At 53.2% G+C, this 27,757-nt stretch overlaps 3 protein-coding genes across 9 annotated transcripts in view; all 3 read left to right on the top strand.

Moving 5' to 3' along the window:
* LOC102957611 (cadherin EGF LAG seven-pass G-type receptor 3) overlaps window positions 1–7,503 on the top strand; it is a 36,588-nt gene extending 29,085 nt beyond the window's left edge. For all 5 annotated transcript variants that reach the window (XM_042978870.1, XM_007088477.3, XM_042978866.1 and 2 more), the window contains 18 exons: window positions 138–248; window positions 805–968; window positions 1,176–1,340; window positions 1,420–1,572; window positions 1,852–1,934; window positions 2,019–2,166; window positions 2,661–2,774; window positions 2,909–2,986; window positions 3,288–3,383; window positions 3,473–3,579; window positions 3,726–3,795; window positions 4,706–4,798; window positions 4,884–4,979; window positions 5,361–5,531; window positions 6,173–6,349; window positions 6,540–6,594; window positions 6,844–6,980; window positions 7,218–7,503. In XM_042978870.1, coding sequence (XP_042834804.1) covers window positions 138–248; window positions 805–968; window positions 1,176–1,340; window positions 1,420–1,572; window positions 1,852–1,934; window positions 2,019–2,166; window positions 2,661–2,774; window positions 2,909–2,986; window positions 3,288–3,383; window positions 3,473–3,579; window positions 3,726–3,795; window positions 4,706–4,798; window positions 4,884–4,979; window positions 5,361–5,531; window positions 6,173–6,349; window positions 6,540–6,594; window positions 6,844–6,980; window positions 7,218–7,232 — 2,033 coding nt within the window. In that variant the 3' untranslated portion in view covers window positions 7,233–7,503. The remainder of the gene's footprint in view (window positions 1–137; window positions 249–804; window positions 969–1,175; window positions 1,341–1,419; window positions 1,573–1,851; window positions 1,935–2,018; window positions 2,167–2,660; window positions 2,775–2,908; window positions 2,987–3,287; window positions 3,384–3,472; window positions 3,580–3,725; window positions 3,796–4,705; window positions 4,799–4,883; window positions 4,980–5,360; window positions 5,532–6,172; window positions 6,350–6,539; window positions 6,595–6,843; window positions 6,981–7,217) is intronic.
* A 1,651-nt stretch (window positions 7,504–9,154) lies between these two features.
* Window positions 9,155–10,137, top strand: TMEM89 (transmembrane protein 89). The gene is made up of 2 exons (XM_007088476.3): window positions 9,155–9,540; window positions 9,939–10,137. The coding sequence occupies exons 1-2, from the start codon at window positions 9,247–9,249 to the stop codon at window positions 10,122–10,124; spliced, it is 480 nt and encodes a 159-aa protein (XP_007088538.2). The 5' UTR covers window positions 9,155–9,246; the 3' UTR covers window positions 10,125–10,137.
* An 8,536-nt stretch (window positions 10,138–18,673) lies between these two features.
* On the top strand, window positions 18,674–27,398 carry LOC102967145 (cytochrome b-c1 complex subunit 1, mitochondrial). Of its 3 annotated transcripts, none has more exons than XM_007088475.2 (13): window positions 18,674–18,784; window positions 19,039–19,179; window positions 21,194–21,280; window positions 22,346–22,475; window positions 22,695–22,893; window positions 23,428–23,507; window positions 24,924–25,039; window positions 25,279–25,422; window positions 25,554–25,714; window positions 25,825–25,910; window positions 26,245–26,333; window positions 26,686–26,761; window positions 27,203–27,398. In XM_007088475.2, the coding sequence occupies exons 1-13, from the start codon at window positions 18,716–18,718 to the stop codon at window positions 27,265–27,267; spliced, it is 1,443 nt and encodes a 480-aa protein (XP_007088537.1). In that variant the 5' UTR covers window positions 18,674–18,715; the 3' UTR covers window positions 27,268–27,398. The 3 variants fall into 3 exon arrangements, with proteins under 3 accessions (XP_007088537.1, XP_015395926.1, XP_042834805.1); XM_015540440.1 differs by having other exon boundaries at window positions 19,036–19,179; XM_042978871.1 differs by lacking the exon at window positions 21,194–21,280 and having other exon boundaries at window positions 19,036–19,179.
* Window positions 27,399–27,757: the final 359 nt, after the last annotated feature.

Here is a 27,757-nt window from a genome sequence, read left to right as displayed (position 1 = left end):
CCCACCCACCCCCCCACCCCCATCTGAAGCTTTGAGCCCTGCCCCTGGAACTATGGACCATGACCTAGGGCTGGGATTCCCTCATCCTTTTCAAGGCCCAGCCTTCCAAGCCTACATTGCTACCATTTCGCCTCCAGGCCTGGCCTATGCCCTCCTTGCTGGACTGCCCCCCGTGTTTGGCCTCTACAGCTCTTTCTATCCTGTGTTCATCTACTTTCTGTTTGGCACTTCCCGGCACATCTCCGTGGGTGAGTGGAGCCAGCCTCAGCCTTGCAGGAGGATGTCCACGTTCCCCCATGGAGGACAGGATGAGGGCAGGCTGAGGAGGGCAAGGGAACTTAGGGAAGGGGACAGCATTGGTGTTGGGCTACTGGGAGACTGGCCCAAGGTCATTCCCAGGCAGGACTAGGCCTCTGACTGTGGGGCCACAGATTCAGGATAGCTCCTGGCTCCGGGAGGATGTGTGTGAGGCATTGCAAGGGGCCCAGAACTTGGCAGAGGCCTGACTAGCCTGAGACAGGCCGTCCCTCTTTCCTCATTTCACCTTCCACGAGGGGAATGATTCTGAGCCGATGGACATGAGTGGAACAGGGCAGACGATGCAGGGCCAACGTTTCTAGCCACCCTCAAGAGCCCCTGAGCTCTGGGTTCATACATGACCACCAGCATTGCCTCTGTTTGTATGGCATAGTCTGAAGATACTTGTCTAGAGCTGAATGTCTCCTGGCCTCTGCCTTAAGGACAGGGCTCCTGGTTAGGGCAGTGCCCTCTCCCCTTCAGACCTGCCCTGACCTGTCCCTGCAGGTACCTTTGCTGTCATGTCTGTAATGGTGGGCAGTGTGACGGAATCCCTGGCCCCGGATGAGGACTTCCTGCAGGCTGAGAATGCTACAGTCGATGAGGAGGCCAGAGACGCTGCCCGGGTGCAACTGACCGCCACACTCAGTGTCCTGGTCGGCCTCTTCCAGGTGTGGAGCAGTCAGGAGTTCGTGTTTCCGACCCCCACTGCTGCCAACCCCATCCCCACCCTCACCTGCCAGTTCCCCTGTCTGACCATCGCTGCCCTTCTCACTATTGCTGTTCACTCATGCCCCTTGGATCCCACCTGCCCCGGGCTGTGCTCTAACTGCCCTGAGGGCCTTTGTCTTCCCTGACTGTCCTTGGCCACCCCACAGGTGGGGCTGGGCCTGGTCCACTTCGGCTTCGTGGTCACCTACCTGTCAGAGCCTCTGGTCCGCGGCTATACCACAGCCGCGTCCATACAGGTCTTCGTCTCGCAGCTCAAGTATGTGTTTGGCCTCCAACTGAGCAGCCGCTCTGGGCCGCTGTCCCTCATCTATGTGAGTGAGGGTGGGAGGAGGGACGTGTAGGGTGTGCTCCACCATCTGGAGTGCTGGCTGTGACCCTGCCTCCCCTCAGACAGTTCTGGAGGTCTGCTGGAAGCTGCCCCAGAGCGTGGTTGGCACTGTGGTCACCGCATTGGTGGCAGGAGTGGTGCTGGTGCTGGTGAAACTGCTGAATGACAAACTGCAGCGACATCTGCCCCTGCCGCTCCCTGGGGAACTGCTCACGGTTCGGATTCTTCGGGGCAGGGGGGAAGGGCAAGGGAGGATATGTCCCTGCCAGCAGGTACCCTCGGGGATTTAAAGACCAGCCAGAGTGGGCACCAGGGAGAGTTCCTGGGGAGTGGCTGGAACCACAGCAGAAAGGTCCCATGTTGGTGCCTTCCAGTCCCCAAACAGCACCTTACCCGGTCGTCCACTTCTCCCCATCTCCTGAAGGCTTCGCTTCAGGCCCCCTTCTTCCCTGCCAAAGTGGTTTCTCCACACTCTGACTGTCCTCTCCCCCCAGCTCATCGGAGCCACAGGCATCTCCTATGGCGTGGGTCTGAAGCACAGATTTGGGGTGGATGTCGTGGGCAACATTCCCGCAGGGTGAGCTCTGGCCCCTGTCGGGTTAGGGAGGGGTGGGCGGCCAGGACCAGCACCCTCCTTTGGCCTCACAGATGCCCTTTGCAGGCTGGTGCCCCCAGTGGCCCCCAGCCCCCAGCTGTTCGCCAGTCTTGTGGGCTACGCCTTCACCATCGCCGTGGTTGGTTTCGCCATTGCCATCTCACTGGGGAAGATCTTCGCCCTGAGGCACGGCTACCGGGTGGACAGCAACCAGGTCTGGCGGCAGGATATGGGGGCAGCTGGGTAAACAGAGATGCCAGGGCCTGGGGGGTGGGGGTGGGGCGGTGTGTGGTATAGCGGGTGGGACAGGGGGAAATAGCAAACAAGGGGCGCCTGGGTGGATCGGTCGGTCGGTTAAGCATCCGAGTTTGGCTCAGGTCATGATCACACGGTTTGTGGGTTTGAGCCCCATGTTGGGCTCTGTGCTGACAGCCTGGAGCCTGCTTCAGATTCTGTGTTTCTCTCTCTGCCCCTCCCCCGCCCATGCTCTGTCTCTGTCTCTCAAAAATAAATAAACATTAGAAAGAAAGAAAAGAAACAGCAAACAAATGTGCTGGGGCCACGCAGGGGACTGGGACAGTAGCCAGGGCATTCGGGACAGTAGCCAAGTCTGGAGGCTGTTGAATGAGGATGGAGGTTGGGGACACCTGGGCCTAGATACAGTGGTACGGTGACCAGACATGACACACCCGCACTTCCCTCCACCAGGAGCTGGTGGCTCTCGGCCTCAGTAACCTCGTCGGGGGCTTCTTCCGGTGCTTCCCTGTGAGCTGCTCCATGTCCCGCAGCCTGGTACAGGAGAGCACCGGGGGCAACACGCAGGTGGGCTCCGGGTGCGGGTGTGCATCTGTGCGCACGCACACCGCTCTGGCTGGGCGGTCCTGCCCGCTCCTCCCTGCACCCTGCTCCCCTACCCTCCACCCCACCCCACCCCCCTGCTCACTCCCACCCTGCAGGTGGCTGGGGCTGTCTCCTCCCTCTTCATCCTCATTATCATCGTCAAACTTGGGGAACTCTTCCAAGACCTGCCCAAGGTGAGCCGCCTCCTCCCCACAGCCAGGCTTGAGGGACCTGGCCAGGCCAGGGGCTCAAATCAGTCAGGTCCTAGGTGAGGGGCAGGGACACAAGCTCATGCCCTGTTTTTCAAGGTTGAGCTCTTTGGGGTGGGATTTGGAGTTAAGGATCAGGGATTGGAACCCTTCCGAGTGAGATCCAAGTTGTTCAGTTCAGGGGGCAGGTGGCGGCTAGCGTCGTGCGGGGCTCATGCCCGGGTGGTCAGGGTTGTCAGCACCTGGGCGCCTCTCGGAAGTCCCTGGTGACACTCCCCTCACCCAGGCAGTCCTGGCAGCCGTCATTATCGTGAACCTGAAGGGCATGTTGAAGCAGTTCACCGACATATGTTCCCTCTGGAAGGCAAATCGAGTGGATCTGGTGAGAGGCCTGTGAGCCCATGGGTGGGGGTGGGGACCTACAGCAGGGCCCCCTCTAGAGCCTGTTGACCGCTGCCCTTCTGCTTTTAGCTCATCTGGCTGGTGACCTTTGTGGCCACCATCCTGCTGAACCTGGACCTTGGCCTGGCCGTTGCAGTGGTCTTCTCCCTGCTGCTTGTGGTGTTCCGTACGCAGCTGTGAGTCTCCCCTCTGGGTCCCCCCATCCCAGCTCGTGAGGGAGCGAGGCCCACACTTTCTCCCCACCGCCTTCCTGCATCTCGGGGGTCACCCAGGCTCCCTCGTACCCCCTCGCTGCCCCTTCCTCACATGGTCTCCTTCACAGGCCCCGCTACTCTGTCTTGGGGCAGGTGCCAGACACGGATATTTACCGAGATGTGGCTGAGTACTCAGAGGTGGGTGGCAGGGGCTGAGCAGGAGGCCTGGGGGTGGGACAGAGGCTGAATGGGCCTTTGTTAGTCTTGTCTGCACCTGGCAAAGACCCTGGGGATTGAGGGTGCTTTGGTCCTTGGAGCTTCAGGGGAGGAGTTCTAGTCTGCCACCCTCCTCAGAGCTAGGAGGGGACAGAGGAGGAGTGGATACAGGGGCCATGGGAGCCTGAGGGGAGGGGTCTGTCTTATCCTGTGGAGCAGCTCTGGGGCAGGAGCCTGGGACACGAGGGTGAAGGAGAGGCTGTTTGTGATCTGATCAGCAGAGTTCCTACATCTCTATCATTCGTTTACCTCCTGAGAAGTTTCATGCTTAATAGTAGGGGCAGTGGAATAAAACAAGCCCATTCCTGCTGACTTGGAGACTTGGAGTCTGAGTACAGTATAATCAGGCAGAGGGAGGAGTGGTCAAGAGGGGGAGCAGCTCAGCTGGATGGAAAGGGAGGTGGGGGCACATTGTGCAGGCCCAAGTGCTGAGCAGAGACCTGGACTGTGTCCTGGGTGGAATGGGAGCTGGGGAGGGTGTCTCTGTGTACATGCAGAAAACAGACCACAGAGTGGGGGGTGGAGACCCAAGAGGAGGCCTAAGAGCCTAGCCTGGGTTTTAACAGAAGGGAGGGGAGATGGGAAGGGAAGGTTCAGGGTGCCCTGGAGGAAGCTTTGACGGGCTTGGCTGAGGGTCTGGGTGGTGGGGGTGAGGGGTAGGGAGCAGGACGAGGTGTTAGGGTTATGTAGCCAAACCTGTGGCCCAAGGTCTGGGAGGGCAGGGGCTTGGTGATGGGGGGCCCTTGGGCCATACAGGAGAGGAAAGCAGGAGAGCAAGATACAACCAGGAGAGCAGAGGGCTCAGCCACCCCCAACCCTGACCCATCCCTAGGCCAGGGAGGTCCCAGGCGTGAAGATCTTCCGCTCCTCAGCCACCATGTACTTTGCTAATGCCGAGCTCTACAGCGACGCGCTGAAGCAGAGGGTGAGGCCTGGGGTCCCCAGGGTGAGTGTCATAGGGTCCCTTACCTCCCCAGAATGTCTGCATCCCTTCTGACATTTCTCTCTAGTGCGGTGTGGATGTTGACCACCTCATCTCCCGGAAGAAGAAGCTGGTCAAGAAGCAGGAGCAAAAGCTGAAGCGACTGAAGAAGCTCCAGAAACAGGCAGGGGCCTCTCTGAGCCAGGGACTCCTGGCCTCCTGACTTCTTAACCTCATTCATTCCCCTCTTCTCCCTGATGCCCCCAGGACCCCTGCTTTGCTCCCCTGGTGGGTCAGTGCTCTGGGTGGAGTTTTGTTTTCTCCCACATCCTAAGCCAGTAACAAGCGTTACACAGTAACAACCACCACGATCCTTTTCCAATCTGGCTGTTCCTGGAGCTGGTCAGAACCCCACCACCTTCAGTCTGGCAGCCCTGGGTCCCAAGCTTCAGTTCCTGGCCTGCCTACCTGCCCAAAGCCTGGGGGTGGTACCAGACTTGCCTGGCTTGGCTGTCAGGTGACAGCTGGGACAGCTTTTTACGGCCCCTCTCTTCCCCTGACCTAGACTGCCGCCTCCAAGGACACTTCTGTTTCTATCGAAGTCAACTCCAGCACCAGAGACATGGAGAGCAACAACATGGAGGACTCCAAGGCCGAGGGAGAGGGGTCAGCCATGAGCTGCAGAGATGGGGGTGCCCATGCATGTCCTGAGAGGAAGGCCACGGACCTACCAGCTGTGGGTTTTAAGTGGTTGTGCCAGTGGCAGGGGGGTGGGTGATGGATCAGATGCCCTATGGGGAGAGGTCTAGTGATCTGCCATAGATTCTGCTTGTGGCTCTCTTGTCTGCCATCGGAAGACCTTGAATTTGTAGAGTTCACAAGACCCCACAGTCTGTGCTCACGGGTAAAGGGAAAGGATTGGGAGTGGGGGGGGAACATATGGGATCAAAAGGGATGCCAGGCTCAACTAGAGACCCAGATGGTATGCCAGGGTGTCTGCATTTGCACATGTGTCCCTGGGCCCCCTCCCTGCTCCGCCCTGGCTGACTGAGGGTAGGCTACAATTGCCCAGCGCCCTCCCTTCTTAAGCCTCCCTAGTAAGCCTGGGTGCAGGAGGTAACAGAGCAGTATATGCAAGTCTGTATGTGCTCCTGAGTCTGGGCGTCCTCTCCTGTGTTTCCTCATGTGTCCCTCTTGCCTTTGCATACAAGAGACTCCCCACATCCTGGTTCTCCAGTGTCCCCTGAATGTCCCAATATATGTGGGTGTTTACGTGCATGCTCCCACATCTGACCCTATGTGTCCTTGTATGTCTGTGTGCTCCTTGACATCACCCCTTCATGGGCAGCCTTTGCAGTGTGTCTGGTTTGCCAGCAGGTGAGCACAGGGAATGAGCTAGAAGATATGGCAGCCAGCGGTCAAGAAGGTGCTAAGGCCCCAGATGTGACCACACTGAAAGCCCTGGGCCTGCCTCAGCCGCACTTCCACAGCCTCGTCCTGGATCTGGGAGCCCTCTCTTTTGTGGACACTGTGTGCCTCAAGAGCCTGAAGAATGTAAGGGGCTGGGGGCTGGGGACACCCCTAAGAAGAGCCCTGGGAGAGGACAAGGCCCCCTCAAGCCTCCTGACCCTATAACTAGATCCAAGAGCCCTCTGAGCTCCCCCTCAAAACTCCCTCCCACCCCAGCCTCCCTCTTCGGGACCCACAAGGCTCCCTCTGAGTCTGGCCCCCTTTTCTGCTGCAGATTTTCCGTGACTTCCGAGAGATCGAGGTGGAGGTGTACATGGCCGCCTGCCACAGTGCGTGGGATGGGGACATGAGCGGTCTGGGAGGGGAGTGGGCTCTTCCAGCCAAGGAGTTAAGGTCTCTGAAACTGGAGGTCAGAGGTGTCTTGAGGGGGCAGGGGTCAAGGATCAAGAGTGACTGGAGGTTTAGATGTAGCCTCAGGGGTAGAGGTCAGGGACGAAATGGGTCAGGGTATTCGGGGGACTGGGGTTGGGGTTCCTGGTGGTTCTATGAGTCAGGGGAGACCTATTCCTTGCCTACAGCCCCTGTGGTTGCCCAGCTTGAGGCTGGGCACTTCTTCGATGCATCAATCACTAAGCAGCATCTCTTTGCCTCTGTCCACGACGCTGTCCTCTTTGCCCTCCAACACCCGAGGTCCAGCCCTGCCAGCCCTGTTTTGGTGAGCTGGCCTCTGTCTTGCTGAGCTTTTTGTCTGTCTACTGGTTGTCCCTACCCTGACCCCCAGCTTCAGGAAGTTCACCCTTCCTGGATGGATCTGTCCCTGGTGGACCCATTGCTGCCCCTTCCTGCCTTTAGCTGAAGCTGCTCCTGGGAGCAGGGGTTGCTGTCCTGGGGGAAGGGGCTGATATGTGTCCTTTGGAAACTGACCAGAGCCTCCCCTCCTCTGCCTCCTCAGATGACCAAACTCTGACCATGCTGCCACCCTGCCTGAGACTGCTCCCCTCTGAATGTTGTAACTTGTGAGAACGACACCCCCCCCAACCCTGGGCTGCCTCCAGATGTCCCCCAGGAGTCCCCTCCGTATAAACACACACACATACACACAACTCAGGGATGGAGGTTCTGGGACTCCAAGTTCAGTGCTATAGGCCAGGGATGGGGCACTGGAGTCAGACTGGCACTGGCTGGGTTGGGGGAAGATGTATGATTTTAGCCCCAGAAATAAAGATTTATTTGCCTAACACCAGGCTCTGCTGTGCCTTGGTGGGGGCTTGGTGGGGGCTTGGTGGGGTGGGCAGCCATCTACAGCCCTGGCTCCTGACCTTTCTTATGCCCCAAAGTGGGGACTGGAGTCAGAAGTTGGGGGGAAGGTTTGGGGAGGGCAGAGTCAGGTGAGACAGCAGACAGCCACCAGAGGGAAAGTTATGGGGCCCAGGGTGGGGGTACCCCAGGTCCAAGTTACCCAGCTGCTCTCAACCCTTGGCACCTATGTCTTCATCTGGAAGATAGTTGGAATCAGAGCTTCTTCTCAGGAATGATCCCAATGAGGTGCAGCCCCCGGAGGGTGTGAGTGAACGGGGGGGGGGGGGGGGGGGGAGGGGCGGGGAAGCATGGTGTTCACAGGTGCTGCTGGTCTGTGTTTAGAAGAATGTGCAGGATTGTCTACTTGGGAAAATGCCTGTTCATAATCATTACATCACCTGGGCTCTGCAGGTCATGGTCAACCAAGAAATGTGCTCATTTCTACCATAAAATGCCAGCATCTAGGCATGTTCCCTAGTGGGCAGCAGTGGGCCTTTAGGCCAGCTGATGCTCTGAGTGATGGCGGGGCGGCGCGGCTAAAATCTTTCTGGTCCTGTGTCTCGGCAGTATAGTGAAATGATGATTATACCCGCTTCCTGGGTTGCTCAGTGAATATTAAATGAGTCAGTGCCACAAAATGCTGACAGCAATGCTGGGCTCGAGCCACCTGCTCAAAAGCACATGAACACTGCTGTCCCCCAGGTACTGACCAGGTGCTCAGCTCTGTGCTGGACAAGCGGACGGAGGCTGACCTATCCTTCAAGTCACTGAAGCGCCCCTTGTCCAGCTCAGTTTTTATTGTGTTCTGCATCAGCACCCTGTTCTGTGTTCATGAATCCTCCTCCCTGCCCCAGCCCCCAGAATCACAGCCCAGGAAGTCAGAGCTTTTTATCTGCTTTGTCACACGTATCCCAGCACCAGGAATGGTGCCTGGCGTGCTTGGCAAATATTGGGTGAGTGAAGCTTATGTGTCTGAGTGGAGGGCAGACCTCAAATAAGAAACTGCAGAGAGTTAGAACTTCTTTGAAGAAAAAAAAAAAACGGGGTCACACGACAGAGAAGGGACTGTGTTGCCCAGTATGCTCATGGGAGGGAAGCTAAGGGAGAAGGTGACACAGACTGAAACACCAGCCATGAGAAATGGAGGACCGTGTCCTGGCATAGGGAACAGCACTTGTTTTGGGGAACACCGGAGAGGCCTGCGTGAGTCTGGAGGGAGGCCACAGCACACAGGACCTCACAGGCCAGAGAGAACCTTCAGGCTTTGTTCAGAGCCTGTGGGGGCCCCACAGTTTTGAGCGCTCACCCTGCTGTGATTTGGACTGTGGGGTAGGCTGGGCTTTGGGGACCAGCAAGCGGCTCTGTGCCAGACAGCAGCCTTAGGGACCATGGGGTGTTAGAATTTGAGGGACTGAATGTTAGGTGAGGAAGGAAGCAGGGAGGAGGCTGGGGGAAGGAGTTGTTCTTCAGTCCTGGGCTGGCTAAGAGATCGGCACCCAGGCCTCAAGCGTACCGCCTATCTTGGCCCTGGAAGCCCCCCTTCCCCACCCTGCTGTGTTTTCTGGCCAGTCTGCCCCTCAGGAAAGGCCACGGACCCAGCTGGAACCTGCTGCCTGCCCCTGGGGGAGGGGTGTTTGTCTGTTGCCAGGCACCCAGGTTCCACCCAGGGACTTGGCACAGCCATGCTGCCCACACCGTTCATCCTGCTACTGCTGCCCCTGCTGGCGATGCCAGCCCCCTCCCATGCCTGGTCACGGCCCCTGTGGTACCAGGTGGGGCTGGACCTACAGCCCTGGGGGTGTCATCCGAACACCTTGGAAGGCTGTGGGGGCAGTCTGGGCTGTCCTGGCCACTGGATGGGCCTGGGGATGAACCGCATCTATCCTGTGGCTGGGGTCACACTCACCACCACCATGATGCTGATGGTCAGCCGTGCGGTGCTACAGCGGTGGCGCTCCCAGGGCACTAAGTCTGAGGTGAGCACAGCACTGCTCTGTTCCCCCAGCCTCCTGCCTCCACTCAGACCCAGTGAGATCACGTCCTCTACCCAACCCTCCCCCAGTCAACCTACCCATGCCTGTGCCCCCCCGCCCCCCGCACCGCTCACACTCTCTGGTCCCTACATCTGTCCACACCCATCAACCCCTGACCACTCCCAGTACTCTGTCCCCATCTGTCCCTCCGCCCCTTAATATCCTTATTCCTCATCCAGCCCCCTTGGCCCCCACGACCACCCCAGCCCATGGCAGACCCTCGGTGACCCTCCACCACCATCTGCCTTCCTATGCCCTTCTCCCTGGCCCCATCGCTGCCCCTCACCGCACCCTGATCCCATCCCTCTGCTCTCACTCTTGCCTCTTGGTCCTATCCTCAGCACCCGCAGGTGACCACTAGCCCCTCTGGACCCTGGAAACGGCGGAATCCGATCTCAGACCGCGCCCTGCTCATTGGGGTCCTGCACATGCTGGATGCCCTCCTGGTCCATATTGACTGCCACCTGCGGCATATAACCACCAAACAGAAAACCCCAATAAAGGGGTCTCCCACCCAGAGTGGGTGACCCAACATATGCCTCTCTTTGCCTGGTGGCCAGTCGGGGTGGGGGTGGCCTGAGGCTCTGGGCCAGGCTCAGGCCTGTGTGTGTGTCGTCTCCAAGCTCGCCTGGACCCTGTGTCTCCTTTTTATTTTTGCAGCCGGCAGATTTGAGGCCTCTGTGCCCAGGATGGGTGGGCGTGTGGGGCTGACTCACACTGCTCCATTGCCCCCACTGACAGCCCCCTCTTCCTTAAGGTCTCACTCATAAATACAGCTCCTTCTCCAGGGCTCCTTAGGGGCCCTGGTGTGGTGGGACAAGACTTGACCATCAGGGAAGACTTGGCTGGTCCATGGAGGGCTGCCCAGAGGAGGTAACAACCTGAATGAGTCAGTGAGGGCACCCGGTTGGGGATGAGGGGGGTCGGGAGGTGGAGGGTGAGCCTTGGCCACCTTCATCTTTATGGCGGGCTCAACCATGCTCTGGCACCTGAGTGGTCCTTGCTCTAAGGCCCCTGAAAGTGGAGTGAGGGCTGAACTTCACCCCTTCTCTTCCTTCTACTGAGGACAATCCAGGTTGAGTGGGTACTGAGGCCTATGCATGTTTATCTGTTTTAGAAAAAGAATATAAAATTACGAATTCAAAAATAGAAATAAGTGCATTAAAATGAGGAAAAAATGGTGAGAGATTATAAATGTTAAAAAGCTGACACTACAGGGGCTCCTGGGTGGCTTATCCTGTTAAGCGTCCGACTCTTGATCTCAGCTCAGGTCTTGATCTCAGGGTTGTGAGTTCAAGCCCCACTTTGGGCTCCACAATGGGCATGAAGCCTACTTAAGAAAAAAAAAAGTGATGCTACAATGCAAAATCCAGACCAATAATGTGTTTGTGGCGACTTCCTAACACATTAATACTTGTACCCCTATACTTTCTGGCTGCTGACTCTGATAACCTCTATATAGGATGAAGATTTTGTAGTACAGAGGGGACATATCCTCTATACACAGAAAATAGATGAATTCAGTCTTCCTTCTAACATGGTTGATTGTTGAAATTTGTGTTTTAATTATTGATAGTTCAGAAAATCCCTCTCCTAAACTATTATTGATGATGTCACATAAATTGTCTGGATGTTTTTCAAATTTGGAAAACTGTCATCAACTTGCTTTCATACAGAAGCTCTATATTTTGGAAGAATTTCCCAAAGGTAGGCTCTGGCTCCACATACATTTCAAAACTTGTTTTCTCTCCATGGCTCACAATTTTTCTAGCACCGGGCACTCTGGGGCACGTGCTAAATGCAATAGGATCCTGCATTTCTGTCCTGACCAGAAGCTCTGTCTGACCTGGCAGGAGGTTCCTGAAGGCCTCATGTACCAGGACAGAAATGACAAGGTGAATGCACACCCGAGTGGAGCAACCACATTAGGTCCCTCTAAACCCCGGCCAAGTGTGTCCCCTTGGTAGACTTGGAGGTGGTCCCCTTTCAGGGAAGCCCGCTGCTGCCAGTCATCAAGAAGGGTCTCAGCTGCAGGCGGCCTCGTCACAGCTAGTTTTTGCCCTTGGCGCAACCCTTTCCCTCTCTCCCTCAGATGCTGATCTCGACTCCCTGGTAAATGTCCTAATCTCCCTCTGGGGAGTCCGCTTCCTAGAGAACCCAACCTGGGACAATCCCCAACCCACCTTCCTCTTGGCTGAACCCCCCAAATGTTATAACTTCTCCAGTATCCCCGTAAGAGGTGAGGTAGGATGGAGGGATTGACTAGAAAAGGACAGAGGTTCTAACTACATGCAGTTAGAATATCTTCATTCCGCGAGTTTAAAAAAGACTTGCCTCTATGGACACACTCCTGGGGCTCCTCCCAAGGCCTGGAAGAGAAGGGCATTGAAGCTTGAGATTCATCAGCCTCTTGTTAGGCCCACTTCTACATCCTACAAGGTTCAGTAAGCACCTACCATTTGCTAGTCTATTGTGGATACCAGGATCCATTGATGTACAGAACAGAACCGGCTCCTCTCTTACTCAAATGGGAGGGTGGTGGTGGTGGTGGTGGTGGTGGCGGTGGTGGCGGTGGTGAAACCAACTCAATAAAAGCCATGACTCTGCAGAGATGTGCTGGCCTAGTCAGGGCAGTGGGCGGCAGGTGGGTGGGGGCATGGAGCAAAGGTGGGCTGACTGCTGACACTTGAAAAGTGAGGTGACTAAAGTAGGGGACAGTGCTCCAGTCAGAATGACAGGTCCTTGTGGAGGGTGTGGGGGTGGACCTTGGCCTGGTCCAGGAACTATAAGATGGTCAGAATTTCAGTGGAAAGAAGGAGCCCTGGAGAGGAGGAAGGGGCAGGCTGGGGAGGGACAGGGTTTGGTACCTCCTGGTAAGGATATGGTGGGCAGAATAGTGGCCCCTCAAGATGCCCATGGAATCTGTGGATATGTTATAGTACCTGGCAAAAAGAACTTGGTAGATGGAATTAAAGATCTTTCTGGATTATTTTGCTAGGCTCAATGGAATCACATGAGCCCTTAAAAGTGATGAAGAGGGCAGGAGAGTTGGTTAGATTTAAATTGTCAGAGGTACTTGATCCTCTGTTTCTGGTTTTGAAGATGGGGGAAGGGATCTCCCACCATCCAAAAATCCAAGGAATTCAGGCGAGCTCTGGAAGCTGGAGATAACTCTCTGGTGACAGCCAGCAAGAAAACAGGAACCTCAGACCTACAACCACTAGGATCTAAATTCTACCAACAACCCAAATGATCAAGGACACAAATTCTCTCCTAGAACCTCCAGAAATGAACATAGCCCTGCTGATGCCTTAATTTCAGCCAAATGAGATACATGTTGGACTTTGAGCCTATAGAATGGTGAGGTAATAAATTTGTGTTCTGAGCCATTGAGTCTGAGGTAATTTGTCATGCTGGCAATAGAAAACTAATACAGATGTTGATATCGAGAGCAAGGTACTACTGTAACAAAGTCCAGAAACATGGAAATGGCTTTGGAATTGAGCAGTGAACAAAAGTTGGAAGAATGTCAAGGAGCATAATGGAAAAAGCCAAGACAGCCTTAAACCGTTAGCAGAAATCTTGACTTTGAGAATGCTGCCAGCGAGGGTTCAGAAGGAAATGAGGAACATGTTATTGGAAACCAGGAGGTTTCCTTTCCTCCTTCTCTCCTTTCCAGGAGGAAAGCTTAGTGGAGTTGTGTCCAGCAGTTTGGTGAAAGGCAGAACTTGTGAATGATGAAAGTGGACATTAAGTAGAGGAGATTTCCAAGGAAACTGTTGAAAATTCAGCCTCTGCTCTTTTTGCTATTTATGGTAAAATGCAAGAGGAGGGAGAAAGATTGAGAGAAAAATGGTCAAAACAGAACCAGGACCTGATACTGGAAATTCTCAGCCAACTGTCCAAAAAAACACTTTCCCCCAAATTATTGGAGTTGATATAATTCTTTTTTTGTAATAAAATTTTTTTTTAATGTTTTATTTTTTGAGAGACAGAAAGAGACACAGTGAGGGCAGGAGAGTGGCAGAGAAAGAGGGAGACATAGAATATAAAGTGGGCTCCAGGCTCTGAGCTATCAGCACAGAGCCCCATGCGGGGCTCGAACCCACAAATGCGAGATCATGACCTGAGCCAAAGTCAGATTCTCAACCGACTGAGCCACCCAGGCACCCCTATATAATTCTAATCAAATTAGGCTTTTCTTTTAGATGGAATATTCTTTTTACAAATCATTTAGAACAGGGTGTGACATCACAAAAGATGGCAGAGTAGGACTCTCCAGGAATCCTTTCCTCCACCAAAATAACTATCAAGCTAGCAGAAACTGCAGCAGCTATTTTTGGAACTCAGAAGTCTAGTTGAACACTTGCAGCATCCAAGGGAGAACTTGATGAAGAATTCAATGAATTTCCCTGTTTCAACCCCCACCGGCTGAAGCAGCTTCCCAGCTGCAGGGAATTTAAGTAGACCTCACCCCCCACCCCCATCCCCACCTTTCCTTTGGGAGCAAGACGTTTAAGGAAATCTTTGTCAGGTCACTGGCTGATTGCAGAAATAATAAATTAGAAACTTCAATTACTACACACAACAAGGAATATACACTTTGTGAAAGTAGTATGGAATGGTCATGATGGCTCCACTCCTCAACAAGCTGAAATCAGCAATCCCTAAAGAGAGAATTCGATCTCCAGAGTTATCATATGTAACACTCAGAACGTCCAGTTCTCAACAAACATTACAAAATATGCTAAGAAATGGGAAAGTGAGGCCCATTTGCAGAGAAAAAAAAGAAACCTGACAGGAAACATCCCTAAGTACGCCCAGGCAATGGAATTGTTAGTGAAAGGACACTATAGACAAATAGCTAAAGAAAACCAGAAAAATAATGTCTGCCTAAAATTAGAATATCAGCAAAAACGAAAATTTTAAGGGGCACCTGGGTGGCTCAGTCGGTTGGGTGTCCAACTTCAGCTCAGGTCATATCTCATGGCTCGTGGGTTTGAGCCCCATGTCGGGTTCTGTGCTGACAGCTCAGAGCCTGGAGGCTGCTTAGGATTCTGTGGCTCCCTCTCTCTCTCTGCCCCTCCCCTGCTCATGCTCTGTCTCTCTCTCTCTCCTTCAAAAATAAATAAACATTAAAAAAATTAAATAGGAAAAAAACCCACAAAATTTTAAGTGGATCTAAAAATTCTGGAGCTGAAGACTAGAATAACCAAAATGGAAAACTCACGAGAATGGTTCAGCAACAGATTGGAGCAGACAGAAGAAAGGGTCAGTGAGCTTAAAAGTAAGATGACTGAAATTATCCAGTCTGAGAATCGGAAAGAAAAAGGATAGAGAAAAAATGTGCAGCTCTTGAGGAACCTGTAGGACACTATCAAGCAGAAAAATATATGCATTGCGGAAGTTTCAGGCAGAGTAGAAAGAGAGAAAGGGGCAGAAAAAAATTTTTGAATAATGGCCACCCCTTTCCCCTCATATCTGATGAAAGGCACATCCAAAAAGTTTGGTCTGGTGGTATGGGGCTTAGCATAAATGACTATTTTGGATCTCTTGTTTTTAACAACATATGTTGTACAATCCCACCAATATGAGATACTTAAAATAGGCAAGTTTATACAGAGAAAAAGTAGAATCGAGATTATCAGGGGCTGGAAGAAGAAGGAAATGGTCAGTTATTTTCTGTTTAGGATGCTGAAAAAGTTCTGGAAATAGTGGTGACGATTGCACAACATTTTGGATGTAATTAATGCCACTGAGTTGTATACTTAGTAGTTAAGATACTAAATTTTATGTATATGTTAGGACAATGTAAATCTAAAAAAATTTTTTTAAATAGGAAAAAATCCAGAATAAACTGGTGAGTATATCAAACAAATATTGAGTGAGAAGAGTAAGTTGAGTGCCAGAGCCTTCTCAGGCAGCCCACACCTGGTTACGTGTTTGAGAATTTCTGGGGTGGGTAATAAAGGAGATATGGATAGAGATGGATAGAAAAAGAAGGTCTGGTCAAGAAATGTTGTTAGAGGGGCACCTGGTTGGCTCAGTTGGTAAAGCATGTGACTCTTGATCTCAGGGTCATGAGTTCAAGCCCCACGTTGAGCATAGAGATCACTTAGTAATAATAGAAATGCTGTTAGAAAGTTCAGTTTGCAACTTAGGGAGAAAAAGGATATTTTGACTTCACCTCATTCCATATACCAAGTAAATTCCAAAGAACAGTGAATCATCAAAGACTCTTGCCAAGTTATTGCAATGGCTGCTGCTTGTACTTGACTTTTCAGTAAACATTTCCTTTTTGACCAACATCTTGAAACACATCCTTCCCCAGATTCCTACATCACACTTCCTGGTTGTATCATTGCCTTTCCCTTCTCACGCTAGGGTAGCAGTGGGGATGGGGGACGGGGATGTAGAAGACTGGATATAGAAATTATTTGGAACAGAATTTACTAAAGGATTAAGTGGGAAATTTGAGAGAGGAATCAAGATGGCTCCTAGATTTTTTTAAAAGTTTATTTACTTATTTTGATAGAGAACAAAGGAGAGAGAATCTCAAGCAGGCTCTGTGCTATCAGTGCAGTGGCTCCTGGTTGTTGTTGTTGTTGTTGTTGTTTTAAGAGAGAGACAGCAGGGAAGAGGGGCAGGAGAAAGAGCATCTTTTTTTTTTTTTTAACATTTATTTATTTTTGAGAGACAGAGGCAGAGTGCAAGTAGGGGAGGGGCAAAGAGAGAGGGAAACACAGAATCTGAAGCAGGCTCCAGGCTCTGAGCTGGCAGCACAGAGCCTGACTTGGGGCTCATATCCGTGAACCGTGAGATCATGACCTGAGCCAAAGTTGGACGCTTAACCTACTGAGCCACCCAGGTACTCTGGGAGAGAGAGAATCTTAAGCAGGCTCCATGCTGAGCATGGAGCCCAATATAGGGCTTGATCCCATGACCCTTGGATCATGACCTGAGCCCAAATCAGATAGATGCTCAACCAACGGAGTCACCCAGGCACCCCAGTGGCTCCAAGATTTTTAACCTGAGCAACTGGGTTAATGGAGGTGTCATTTACAGAGATGAAAGCAATTATAGGAGGAATAGGTTTGGGAGGGACAGTGAAGAGTTCAGTGTTAGCCATGTTTAATTCTCTAGGGGAGATAGTGAATTATGGGAATATAGGAGCCATTGTATGTACAGACAGCACTGAAGCCATGAGGCTGGATGAGATGACCAGAAAGCAGTCTTGATCAGGACGGGAAGAGGTAGCCAGAACTGAGCCCTGGGCTCTCACTCTGTTAGATTGGGAGGTGAGGAAGAACCAGCCAAGGTTCTTGGATTGTCCAGGGAGGAGTGTCCAGGGAGGTAGGACAAGAACAGAGGAGTATGGGAACCTGAAGGTGGAGAAAGGATGAGGGTCTCATGAGGAAAAAGTGTCCAATTACATTGAAGGAGGCCACTAGAGCTCCCTGGTTGCCAGGACAGATGTGGTTTTTGAGGAGTGATGTGGGCATTGGACTGGAGTGGATTTGGGAGAGAATGGGAGGAGAAGAATTGCATGCAGGGAACTCTTTGGGGGAGCTCTGCCAGAAGGGTATAGGATGTGGTGGTCACTGGAGGAGGTTGTCATAGGCAAGAGAAGCCTAAGGAGATGTGGTAACTAAATGTGATGTGGTATCCTGGATGGAATCCTAGAATGAGGCGGGGGTGGGAGGTAGAAACTAAGGTAAATTGAATAAACTATAGACTTTAGTTAGTAATAGTGTACTGATATTGGTTCATTAATCACAATCAATGTACCTTAATAATGTCAGATGTTAATAATATAGGAAACTGTGCACATGTGTATAAGGGGGATACATATGGGAATTCTCAACTATCTGCTCAACTTTTCTGTAAATATAAAACTTAAAACTGAAGTTTTAAAAAAGTGGAAAGATGTACTAATTAGAAGATTCTATTTCATTTTATTTTTCACGTCTAAATCAGTGCTTCACACACTGAAGCATCTTTTGTCTGCTTTTTGTAAAAGACAGTTATAATTTACATTTGACATTTTTTGAAAGATCGCAAAGACAAAACAATAAAGCACGTATCAATCATGTAGAGTTCAGAATTATGCTCTTTCAAAAGTAACTTTTTTTGTAGAAACTAAAAATTCTGCATTAAAATAACAGAAGTGTATTCTCCTTCCCCTCAATCCATTTTCCAGAAGTCATTCGGCTAAAAGTTTCGAGGGAGTTCCTCCAGAATTTTTTCTATGAGGTCTACTAGAAAAGGCACATCGCTTCGTATGTGTGTTTTTTCAAACAAGGAATCCTATTTCACAAATTGGTCTCTATACTGTTCCTTTTTCTTAGCAATATATTGGGTTTTTGTTTTGTTTTTTAGAGAGAAGGGATTTTTTAAAAATGTTTTTTATTTATTTTTGGGAGAGAGAGAGACAGAGACAGAGAGAGAGAGAGAGAGAGAGAGAGAGAGCAAGAGCCGGGGAGGGGCAGAGGAAGGGGGAGACACAGAATTCACGCTCCAGGCTCTGAGCTGTCAGCATAGAGCCCTACGCGGGGCTCGAATTCGTGAACCAGGAGATCATTACCTGAGCCAAAGTCGGACGGCCAACCGACTGAGCCACCACCCATGCGCCCCTTAGCAACATCTTGTTAACTTCCTTCGATGTCAGGCATCTGAATCTGCTTCACCCTTTAAAGAGAAAACCGCAATCAGAAGCTACCTCATAGTCCCAGGAGCCCTCGCTGGTGCTTTACCCGGGGCGGGGGCTCCCATTCTCAGACACGCGGCGGCTGCAGCCCTACACAGCGCTGCAACTCCGAGTACACAGTGGATTCGGGACGCCCGCGGTTCGTGAGAAATATCGCGCATCCTGCCTCCCACGGGTGAAAGGGGAAGAGGAACTGGACTGCGAACGGACCCGCGGAGGCCAGGTGGGTTGACGTGTGCAGGTACCGGTGGACACCCGGACAGAGTCACCGACTAGCCGCATGTGAATATCCATGGTCTCCGCTAGGAGGCGGCCGAGCGCCATATTTGCGGTAGTGCGCCTGCGCCTCGGACGCCGCTGCGTCCACTCTACGCAAGCGTGGCGCGACCTGGCGCTGACTGGAGCTCGAAGATGGCGGCTTCCGCAGTTTGCCGGGCGGCTAGCGCCGGGACTCGAGTGCTGCTTCGCACCCACCGCTCGGTGAGGCGACAGCGAGAGCACAAGGCCGCGGAGCGCGGGGCTTCGGAACCCGAACGGGGAGTGGACTGTTAGCGGCGACGGGTCGAGGTTGGGGAGGTTCCGGGGTCAGGGCCATGGGAAGGTCACGGCGCTGAGCGGGGATAGGAGTCTCGCGGCTGACCGGAGGTCCGGGGACGGGGTTCCCACTGCTGGCCTGGGAGCCGAGGAGCGATCCCGCAACCCAGCCCTAAGTCTCGGTTGTCCCTTTCCAGCAGCCGGCCCTGCTGAGGTCGCCTGCCTTGAGGACCACCGCCACCTTCGCTCAAGCTCTCCAGAGCGTGCCAGAGACACAGGTCAGCTTGCTGGACAACGGGCTGAGAGTGGCCTCCGAGCAGTCCTCCCAGCCTACCTGCACGGTGAGCGGGGCCCCCTCTTGGGAGGTCGCCTCCATACTGCTCCTGGCGTCTTTTCTCAGGACAGGGTGTGACCTTGGGCTCGAGGCTTCTGTGGTTTGGGTCAGACTTCTCTCCGCCGCTGGATTGATTCTGCTACCTTAATCCCGACCCCAGCTAGGCTTGACTTCTTGGGCCATTCCTTACTATAACACTCATTTAGCAGATGATGCCTGCCAAGCAGGAGGCCAAGTTCCTTTCCAGCGTTTTCCTTTCCTTAAGCAGCGCATACGAGAGAAGTGATCCTGTTTTCATTTTACAGTGAGGAAAATGGGTTTCAGAGACCTAAGGTGACTGCTAAACTCATGGCCCAAAGTCATGATCTCCTGGCTAGACCACTCACGCACTTGCGAAAGGAATGCATTTGAAGATTCCAAAGAAATGGATGACTTTCCAAAAAATACAAATTTTCAAAATTGACTTAAGGAGAGAAATCTTGGCTAGATACAGTATATGAATAGGTGAGAAGATTCTCAAGATGTAATCCTCTTCTCTGGACCCCACACTCCAGGGTTAAGTGGTTTTATTGGTAAATTCTTCTGGTTTTTCAGGAACAGATAATGTCTTTTGTTATAAGTTGTTACTAAATACAGTAAAAGATCATGGGCAGCTTCCTTATATGACACTGCTATGAACTGATCTGTTAAGACAGTTTGGGAGATGGGGCACCTGGATGGCTCAGTTGGTTAAGTGTCTGACTCTTGGTTTTTGGCTCAGGTCAGGATCTCAAGGTTTGGGCATTCAAGTCCTGCCATCGGGCCCTGCACTGACCACGCAGAATCTGTTTGGGATTCTCTCTCTCTGTCCCTCCTCTGTTCACACTCTCTCCCTCTCTCAAAATAAGTAAATAAACTTAAAAAAAAAAAAAAAAAAAGTTTGGGAGAGAATGCTGTATTTCATGGACTCTGAGACGCTCTAGATTGTAAGGGGCACCACTGTGCTCCAAATGCCAGAGAAAGATCGCTGTCAGTTATAATCCAAAGATAACAGGTTGTTAGGCGAACTCTACTTCCTAAGATGTTAGTTATGAAATAGATGTCAGTGTAAGAATTTACAACATATGTGTATCAGCATCTCTTAGGAAAGTAAATGTGAAATTTTTAAATCAACTGTGAAGGAAAATTAAAAGACTAGAACTATGTGACCTATGTGAGGTGCATGGTGTGGTGTGTGTTTCATAGCACACCAGGAGACTATTAAGAAAATCATGCGAGGGGCCCCTGGGTGGCTCAGTCGGTTAAGCGTCCAACTTCTGCTCAGGTGATGATCTTGAGGTTCGCGAATTTGAGCCCCGTGTCGGACTCTGTGCTCACAGCGCAGAGCCTGGAGCCTGCTTTGGATTCTGTGTTTCCCTCTCTCAGCTCCTCCCCCGCTCACACCCTGTCTCTCTTTCTCTCAAAAATAAATAAGCATTAACAAAAAAATTTTTTTTCTTAATTATGGGATTCTCTCATTGGGTGCCAAGGAGACACTGTGCAATGTTAGGTATCCAGGTCTGATTAAAACTTTTTTTAATAATTGTGAGCGAAGTCTACTTGCTTAATAGGATAAAACATTCAGCGTCTAAACCAACAGCTTCCTTCCTTAATGGGGAAATGAAAGAATCACCAGAACAAAGGTAGGGTATAATTTTTAGAAAAGAGAAAATAAATTGTTGTTTGCAAATGATGTGTTGCTTGCCTAGAAAAAATTAAAAAATCAACTGAAAAGCAAGACAGAATATAAAAAGTTCATATTGGTAATGGAGCCGAGTGAATGTGCACAGTTAGAAACTTCCTTGGAGTAGGTCCTTTTTCAGCCAGTGCCTGTGCCCAGGGCATAGCTGTATCTCCAAGCACAGGGGGCCTACTGAGACAGCTCTCCCCCACTCTGGGACCATGAGCCCCATCCTGGGGCTTCTGCTGAGTCACCCAGAGTAGGGTGTGAGTGGAGTCTGGGGTGGTTTGTGTGTTACCTTTGTTGGTGGCTTCTCGTCCAGGTCGGGGTATGGATTGATGTTGGCAGCCGTTACGAGACTGAGAAGAACAACGGGGCAGGTTACTTTCTGGAGCATCTGGCTTTCAAGGTGAGGCTCCTGAAGTCCTGCATCACCCCTGGGCTTACAGCTGCCTGTTGTCCCTCCTGAGGATGCAGGTCAGCAAAGCCAACCTCTTCAATTATGGGCTTCAGCTAGGGGGGCGATCTCTGGCTGGCCTTTCTGGGAGGAACCATGAGGGCTTGGCCTCTCCTGAGTGAGCACTTACCTGGTCAGCCCCTGCACAAGGCTCCTAGAGCCAGAAAAAAACCCAGGGAGCTGCGGGAACCCCACTCCTCACAGAGAGGCCAGGCCTTTGTTATGTGCGCACGCTGGTGTGGAATCGAACACGTAGATAGATAACGGGCATTTTAACAAATTCACAGACACAGGCAAGTTGTGTTCTTGTGAAATATTCTGCTCTGGCAGAATATCCGGACATCTCTTGTTTGTAGAAGTAAATACTGAGCTTTCTTGAAGGTGGGGACAGTCACCACCCTCAGCCCCTAAGCCAGCCCATGTTGGTATGGAGTCTGAGTTTTTTGAATGAATGAAAAAATGGAGAAGGAGATATGGATCGGTAGGGGTGTGGAGCAGGACCGGGTAGGTAGCTTAGCCAGCAGCAGCATCACAGATGTGTATGTAGATCTCAACATGCGTGTGTGTGTGCCCGTGGACAGCAACACCCACACATACATAGGGGACTGGGGTCGAGTCCCACAGAGGTGTCCACTAGCACATACACAGTCATATGAATGGCATGGGGGTAGAGTGGGTAATGACAGTGTCATCTAAACATTGATGTGACATAATCTGGCTATGACTGTCAGTAAGGTGATTGGTAAGATCAGGCTGCTATGGGGATCTGGATTTCAGGCAGCACTTGCACTGACCGTGCCCTTCTCTCCTGGCCCCTGGCTGTCTCCATTCTGTTAGCCCATGATACTGTGGCCTGCTCGGCACTTGGTGAGGACAGACTGTAGACTGTACATCCCCATAGTCTTTGATGAGGAAGGTGCCTGTAGACCACTGGTCCTGCTGGGACTTTAGCCTTTGAAGATAGGGGTCCTCAGTTCCCATGTGGCTCCTGATGGTCGTGTTGATATCTGGTTCCAGGGAACAAAAAATCGGCCTGGCAACGCCTTGGAGAAGGAGGTGGAGAGCATGGGGGCCCATCTCAATGCCTACAGCACCCGGGAGCACACAGCATACTACATCAAGGCGCTATCCAAGGACCTGCCAAAAGGTAACATCTGGAGGATGGGGCAGGGACGGGGATAGGACTTCAGGGGTACAGAGGACAGGCCCCCAGGAACTTGGCCTGGCTGAAGAGTGGGGTTACCATGACAGCAGATCCTTGCCGCAGGGCAGGCAGGCATGCCAGGCCTGGGGGTTTTGTGCTGTTACCGGCCTGCAGTGGCCCCACCTGCCCTTTGGTTCCCAAACCTGCCCTTCTCACGTCCAGCTGTGGAGCTCCTGGCCGACATTGTGCAGAACTGTACCCTAGAAGACTCCCAGATTGAGAAGGAGCGTGATGTGATCCTACAGGAGCTGCAGGAGAATGATGCATGTATGCGGGACGTGGTCTTTGACTACCTGCACGCCACAGCATTCCAGGGCACACCTCTAGCCCAGGCTGTGGAGGGGCCCAGCGGGAATGTCAGGTGAGGGTTGGCTGGGCCTGTGCTGGAATGTGTTCAAGCCCCGTCCACACGAGTTTGGTTTTAGTTGCCCTTTGCTATTATACGTTCTTAATTTGCACAACTGGAAATGTTTTCTCTGTGCCCTGTGGTCCTTGCAGGGCTTTTTAAATACCTGTACGGTCTTCACTCACATTGCGGGCTTCTTTGTAGGGTATGATTCTGTGCGTGTCCTGAAATCCTGAGGGAGGGAGCGTTGGGAATCTGTGTGGCTCCTTGTTCCCGGGTGGGATAAGCACTGATACCGCCCCTTGAGAACCTCACAGCATCAGCTCACCCCCTCAGAGAGGAAGGACTGAGCCTGACCTAAAGGCAGACGTGAAGCGGGGCCCCAGAGGACTGGGCGACAGAGATGAGAAAGGGGATTGAGGGCTGTGCTAGGGCTTGCTCCCCGGAGAAGCCATGTCTTCCCTTGTCTGTCTCCTCAGCACTGTTTTGTGAGGCCCAGACTGCTGTGGTTTGGGAGAGGCATTAAGCCATTGGCCATATGTCTTGCAGGAAGCTATCTCGTGCAGACCTGACCGAGTATGTCAGCAGGCATTACAAGGCCCCTCGCATGGTGCTCGCAGCAGCCGGAGGTGAGTGATGGGCTCCCTGAAGCCCTGTGGTAATGGGTGCATGGGCACCAGCCTTGCTTACTGGAGCCCAGGTCTCTTGGTTCTGACCACAAGGGATCTTCCACTCCTGGGCACCCTGTTCCTGTCTTGTTCTTGTGGAGAGTGATCTCTCTCCCATGCTCTCTGAGGTGGGAGGGCATTCTGCCCTACCACCACCACTGGGACCTGCCACATAGGGATGCTGCTCCCCCTCATTAGTACAGGCCTTTCTCAGCCCCACCTTTGTTAGGAGATCCAGTTTGCAGGCTGGTGGGAGATACTAGCCCCAGGTTTGTTCCTTGTAGCTTTGCTGGTGGGCAGGCCAGACACTGGGGTGTGACAACACACATTCAGTGACAAACCGGGAAGTGCTTTCAAGGGGAGGCACCCAGTGGCAGGGGGACTGAAATGGAGGACCCAGAGTTGGAGGTTAGGGGGTGCTCTTGGAACACATTATTGTTGGAACTGAGGTCTAAAGAATAGGGGGGTCATTCAGGTGAGGAGTGGGGAGCCCGAGCAGAGGGGCAGGGCGGTGTCATGGCCTGACGCTTGGCTGCCACATGGAGGGCCAAAGCAGAGGCAGGCCAGCCAAGGAGGGGCTGTGGCATGTTTCTGGTGGGAGGCAGCAGGAGCAAGGGAGGGAGGTGGATGGACTCAGGATGGTTCTATAGATGGAAATCTGCAGGAGGTCTGGCCGTGGTGGGGAGGGTGGGATTAAGGATGTTTCTCTAGCTTGTGGTCTTGGCAGCTGGATGGGTGAAAAGGACTGATGAAAAGAGCATGATTGGTGGCTTCAGGGCCTGGGAACCTGGGAACCAAGAGCAGTGTAAGCTAGTGACATGTGAGATTGTGTTGAGTCCAGTGGGGTCCGGGCACCTACTGGTCGAGATGCTAGAGCAGCAGAGGCCTCCTCTTGTCAAGGCGAGGATGTGAAGTCTGCAGGGGTCCTGAGGGCCTGAAATTACAATGTTGTTTATAAACGTACCCGGAGCTGGTCACGGCCCTGCAGTAGCACCTCTTTGTGTCCTCTCATTTGCCACCGCCCACAGGGCAGCAGCCCCCATCGGCTTGAGGAAGGGCCAGAGGGGCAAAGCAGGACAGGTGGCCTTGTGCCCAGGGAGCCCCCATCTCGTCCTTGATGTGGGTGAGAACGCATCACATGAGGACCCACCTTCAGGCGCAGCATGCAGCTGCTTCCCTGTGGTTGAGGGGACGGATGCTGTTCGATCCTGAGGTGCTTGCCCTGCCCGTGAGGCGGAGTCCGTCTGGCGGATTCTCTTCCCTCACCCTGTCCTGATGTCCTGTTTTCCTTCTGCCGTCTCCCAGCAAGATGGGACGTGGGGTCCTCCCCCTGTGTGTGAGTCCCCTGACTGGTAACCATGCTCTCTGTCTCGGCAGGGGTGGAGCACCGGCAGCTGGTAGATCTCGCCCAGAAGCACTTCAGCGGCGTCTCTGAGACATACACAGAGGACGCTGTGCCCACTCTCGCTCCATGCCGCTTCACTGGCAGCGAGGTAGGTGGCCTTGTGGGCAGGGGTAGTGTTCTCAGCTGGGGCCTCTGGAAGGATGCTTGCGTACAAGGTTATCTTCATGACTCCAAAGGTGCCTCAGGAATTGTGAACGGGTCCTGTGGCTGCTGCCTCACAAGCACACACGTTCACGCGCGCATGGGCATGCTTCACCCACACCCTGTACCTTTTCTCGTCGTCCGGACATTGTGGCCGTCCCTCAGTCTCGCCATGTACTGTTTCAGATCCGCCACCGCGATGATGCTCTGCCGTTGGCCCATGTGGCTATTGCGGTAGAGGGGCCTGGCTGGGCCAACCCGGACAACGTGGCCCTCCAAGTAGCCAATGCCATCATTGGCCACTATGACTGCACTTACGGTGGTGGCACGGTGAGTGCCAGGGCGGGCACGGGACTTTGTCCTCAAGGAACAGAGGGTGTCAGGCCGTGGGCTCCTGTACTGGGGTTCGGGGTGTGGACCACAGGCAGGAGGGTGGGTGCTGATGGTCCTTGTCCCGGTAGCACCTGTCCAGCCCACTGGCTGCAGTCGCCGTGGCCAACAAGCTGTGCCAGAGTTTCCAGACCTTCAATATCTGCTATGCAGACACTGGGTTGCTGGGTGCACACTTTGTCTGCGATCGCATGAAAATCGATGACATGATGTTCTTCCTGCAAGGCCAGTGGTGAGTGGCAGCCTAGTACTGCTGGGTGCATTAGGGGCCTTTGAGGACAGTGAGGGGCTAGGAGACAGCACGGTCTCTTGGGATGACCATCCCATCCCCTGCCCTTTTAGGATGCGCCTGTGCACCAGTGCCACAGAGAGTGAGGTGCTCCGGGGCAAAAACATCCTCCGAAATGCCCTGGTGTCTCATCTGGACGGTGAGTGCAGCAGCCCTGTGGGGAGGGGGTGGAGCGCATCCTGGCAGGGACAGCCCCAGTGTAGCCACCATTCCCAACCAAGATGGGAAAGGCAAACTTTGAAGGCCATGCCATACCCCACTCCCACCCCCAGGGGCTTGGCATGTCAGATACAGGTGTGGGTGGGCCAGGTCAACAACAGCCCATCGCTACGGTAGCAGATGGTTGTAGAAGTGAAGGTTGGGATCTGGAGTCTGAGCACAGTCCCAGTGTCAGCCTGGAGCCAGAGCTTCACTGTGTGCCTGTGGTCCGGGACTGGACCGGGTGGACCTGGAAGCCTCCCCTGACCTTGCAGGCACCACTCCTGTGTGTGAGGACATCGGACGTAGTCTCCTGACCTATGGCCGCCGCATTCCCCTGGCCGAGTGGGAAAGCCGGATTGCGGTAATGAGGGCCCCTGGGAGATGTTCTGGAGTCTAGACCTGGCAGGCTCCCCAAAGGGCGGGGAGTTGAGGCCTGACGGTGCAGATTGCTCCCGTAGGCTTCCCTGATGTCCTAGGCCGCGTCACCAGCAGGGGTGGCATAAGTGGAGGGCAGGGCAGAGGCACTGATGGCTGAGGAGATGGGTGGGGCCTGTGGCGGTCTACAGGAGGAGGGCCCTGCCGCCTTTCCCCTTTGGGTAAGGGGGCTGTGCCATGGTTCATATGGAAGATCTTGGTCGGCTGGGTAGTGTTGACTGTCTGAGGTGGTCCCAGGAGCCTGCCTGTCAGTTGGCGTGCTCTGTCTCACCCTGCAGGAAGTGGATGCCAGTGTGGTACGTGAGGTCTGCTCCAAGTACTTCTATGATCAGTGTCCAGCAGTGGCTGGATTTGGTGAGTGGCCTAGGGGGCTTGTTCTTTATCCTTCTCAGGTCTCCTCTTAGGCTCTCCTTCTGCCTCTGCTCCCCCACCCCCCAGCCTAGCCTGGCAGCAGCAAACTGAGGCCCCTGAGAGGCTCTGCCCAATAGCCTGGCTGCCAGGGAGTTCTTGCTCAGAAAACCTGTCCCAGCAGCTCCCTGACTCCCTGCCAAGGTGCCTCCATCAATACCCCACACCCGCCAGGTAACGGACACCTCCATGTATGGGGTGGGGCTCCAAGAGCCAGGGAGCATGAAGGGACAGGCTCAGCACCCCTGGGGGAATGTGCTTTTCCTTTTTTCCACTCAGAGCCTGTCTTGTGCTGCTCCGGGCAGCCCTGGATCGGGTGTGGCGCAGGGCCAGGTGTCCCTGTGCAGGCCAGGCACCCCACCCTGACGCCCCACCCTATCCCCACAGGCCCCATTGAGCAGCTCCCAGACTACAACCGGATCCGTAGCGGCATGTTCTGGCTGCGTTTCTAGGCTGGAAGGCTGTGCTGGCAAGAGGGCGGGGCCGGGGTTCATGGTCTACCTCCCGCCCCCTAACATACCACCTCAGCTCTTCAGACCTGTGTGCGGATTACCTTACCTCCAATAAAAGCCTGTGTTGAGAACTGCGTTGTTCTTCTCTTCACATTGCCATGGAGTCCACTGGGCAGTGGATGGGGGAGCATGGACTTCCCTCCAGTTGTGTATCCCCCAGATCCTTCCATCTTCCCACATGCTGATGTGTCCTCAGCCAGAGGCAAGCGTGGGGGCCACAGCACAGAAGCCGGAAGTCTTTGATGCCTGCAGGAGTTGAAGCCAGATGTTTCCACTTAGCCACATGGGGTATGCTCCTGGCTAGTCTGTCCCAAGAGTAGGGTGTGGGAACCCATGCTTTTGCCCTGGTAGAGGTCCCAGCTTGGGAACTCTGGTGGCTCAGGAGGGAAGCGCTTTGATGTGGGCCTTGCGCAATCGCCTTCTGGCAGTC

Source organism: Panthera tigris, chromosome A2 (assembly GCF_018350195.1).
Source record: "Panthera tigris isolate Pti1 chromosome A2, P.tigris_Pti1_mat1.1, whole genome shotgun sequence".
Classification (NCBI taxonomy): Eukaryota; Metazoa; Chordata; class Mammalia; order Carnivora; family Felidae; genus Panthera; species Panthera tigris.
The sequence above is the reverse complement of the archived record's forward strand: the minus strand, read 5'-3'. Positions and strand labels throughout refer to the sequence as shown.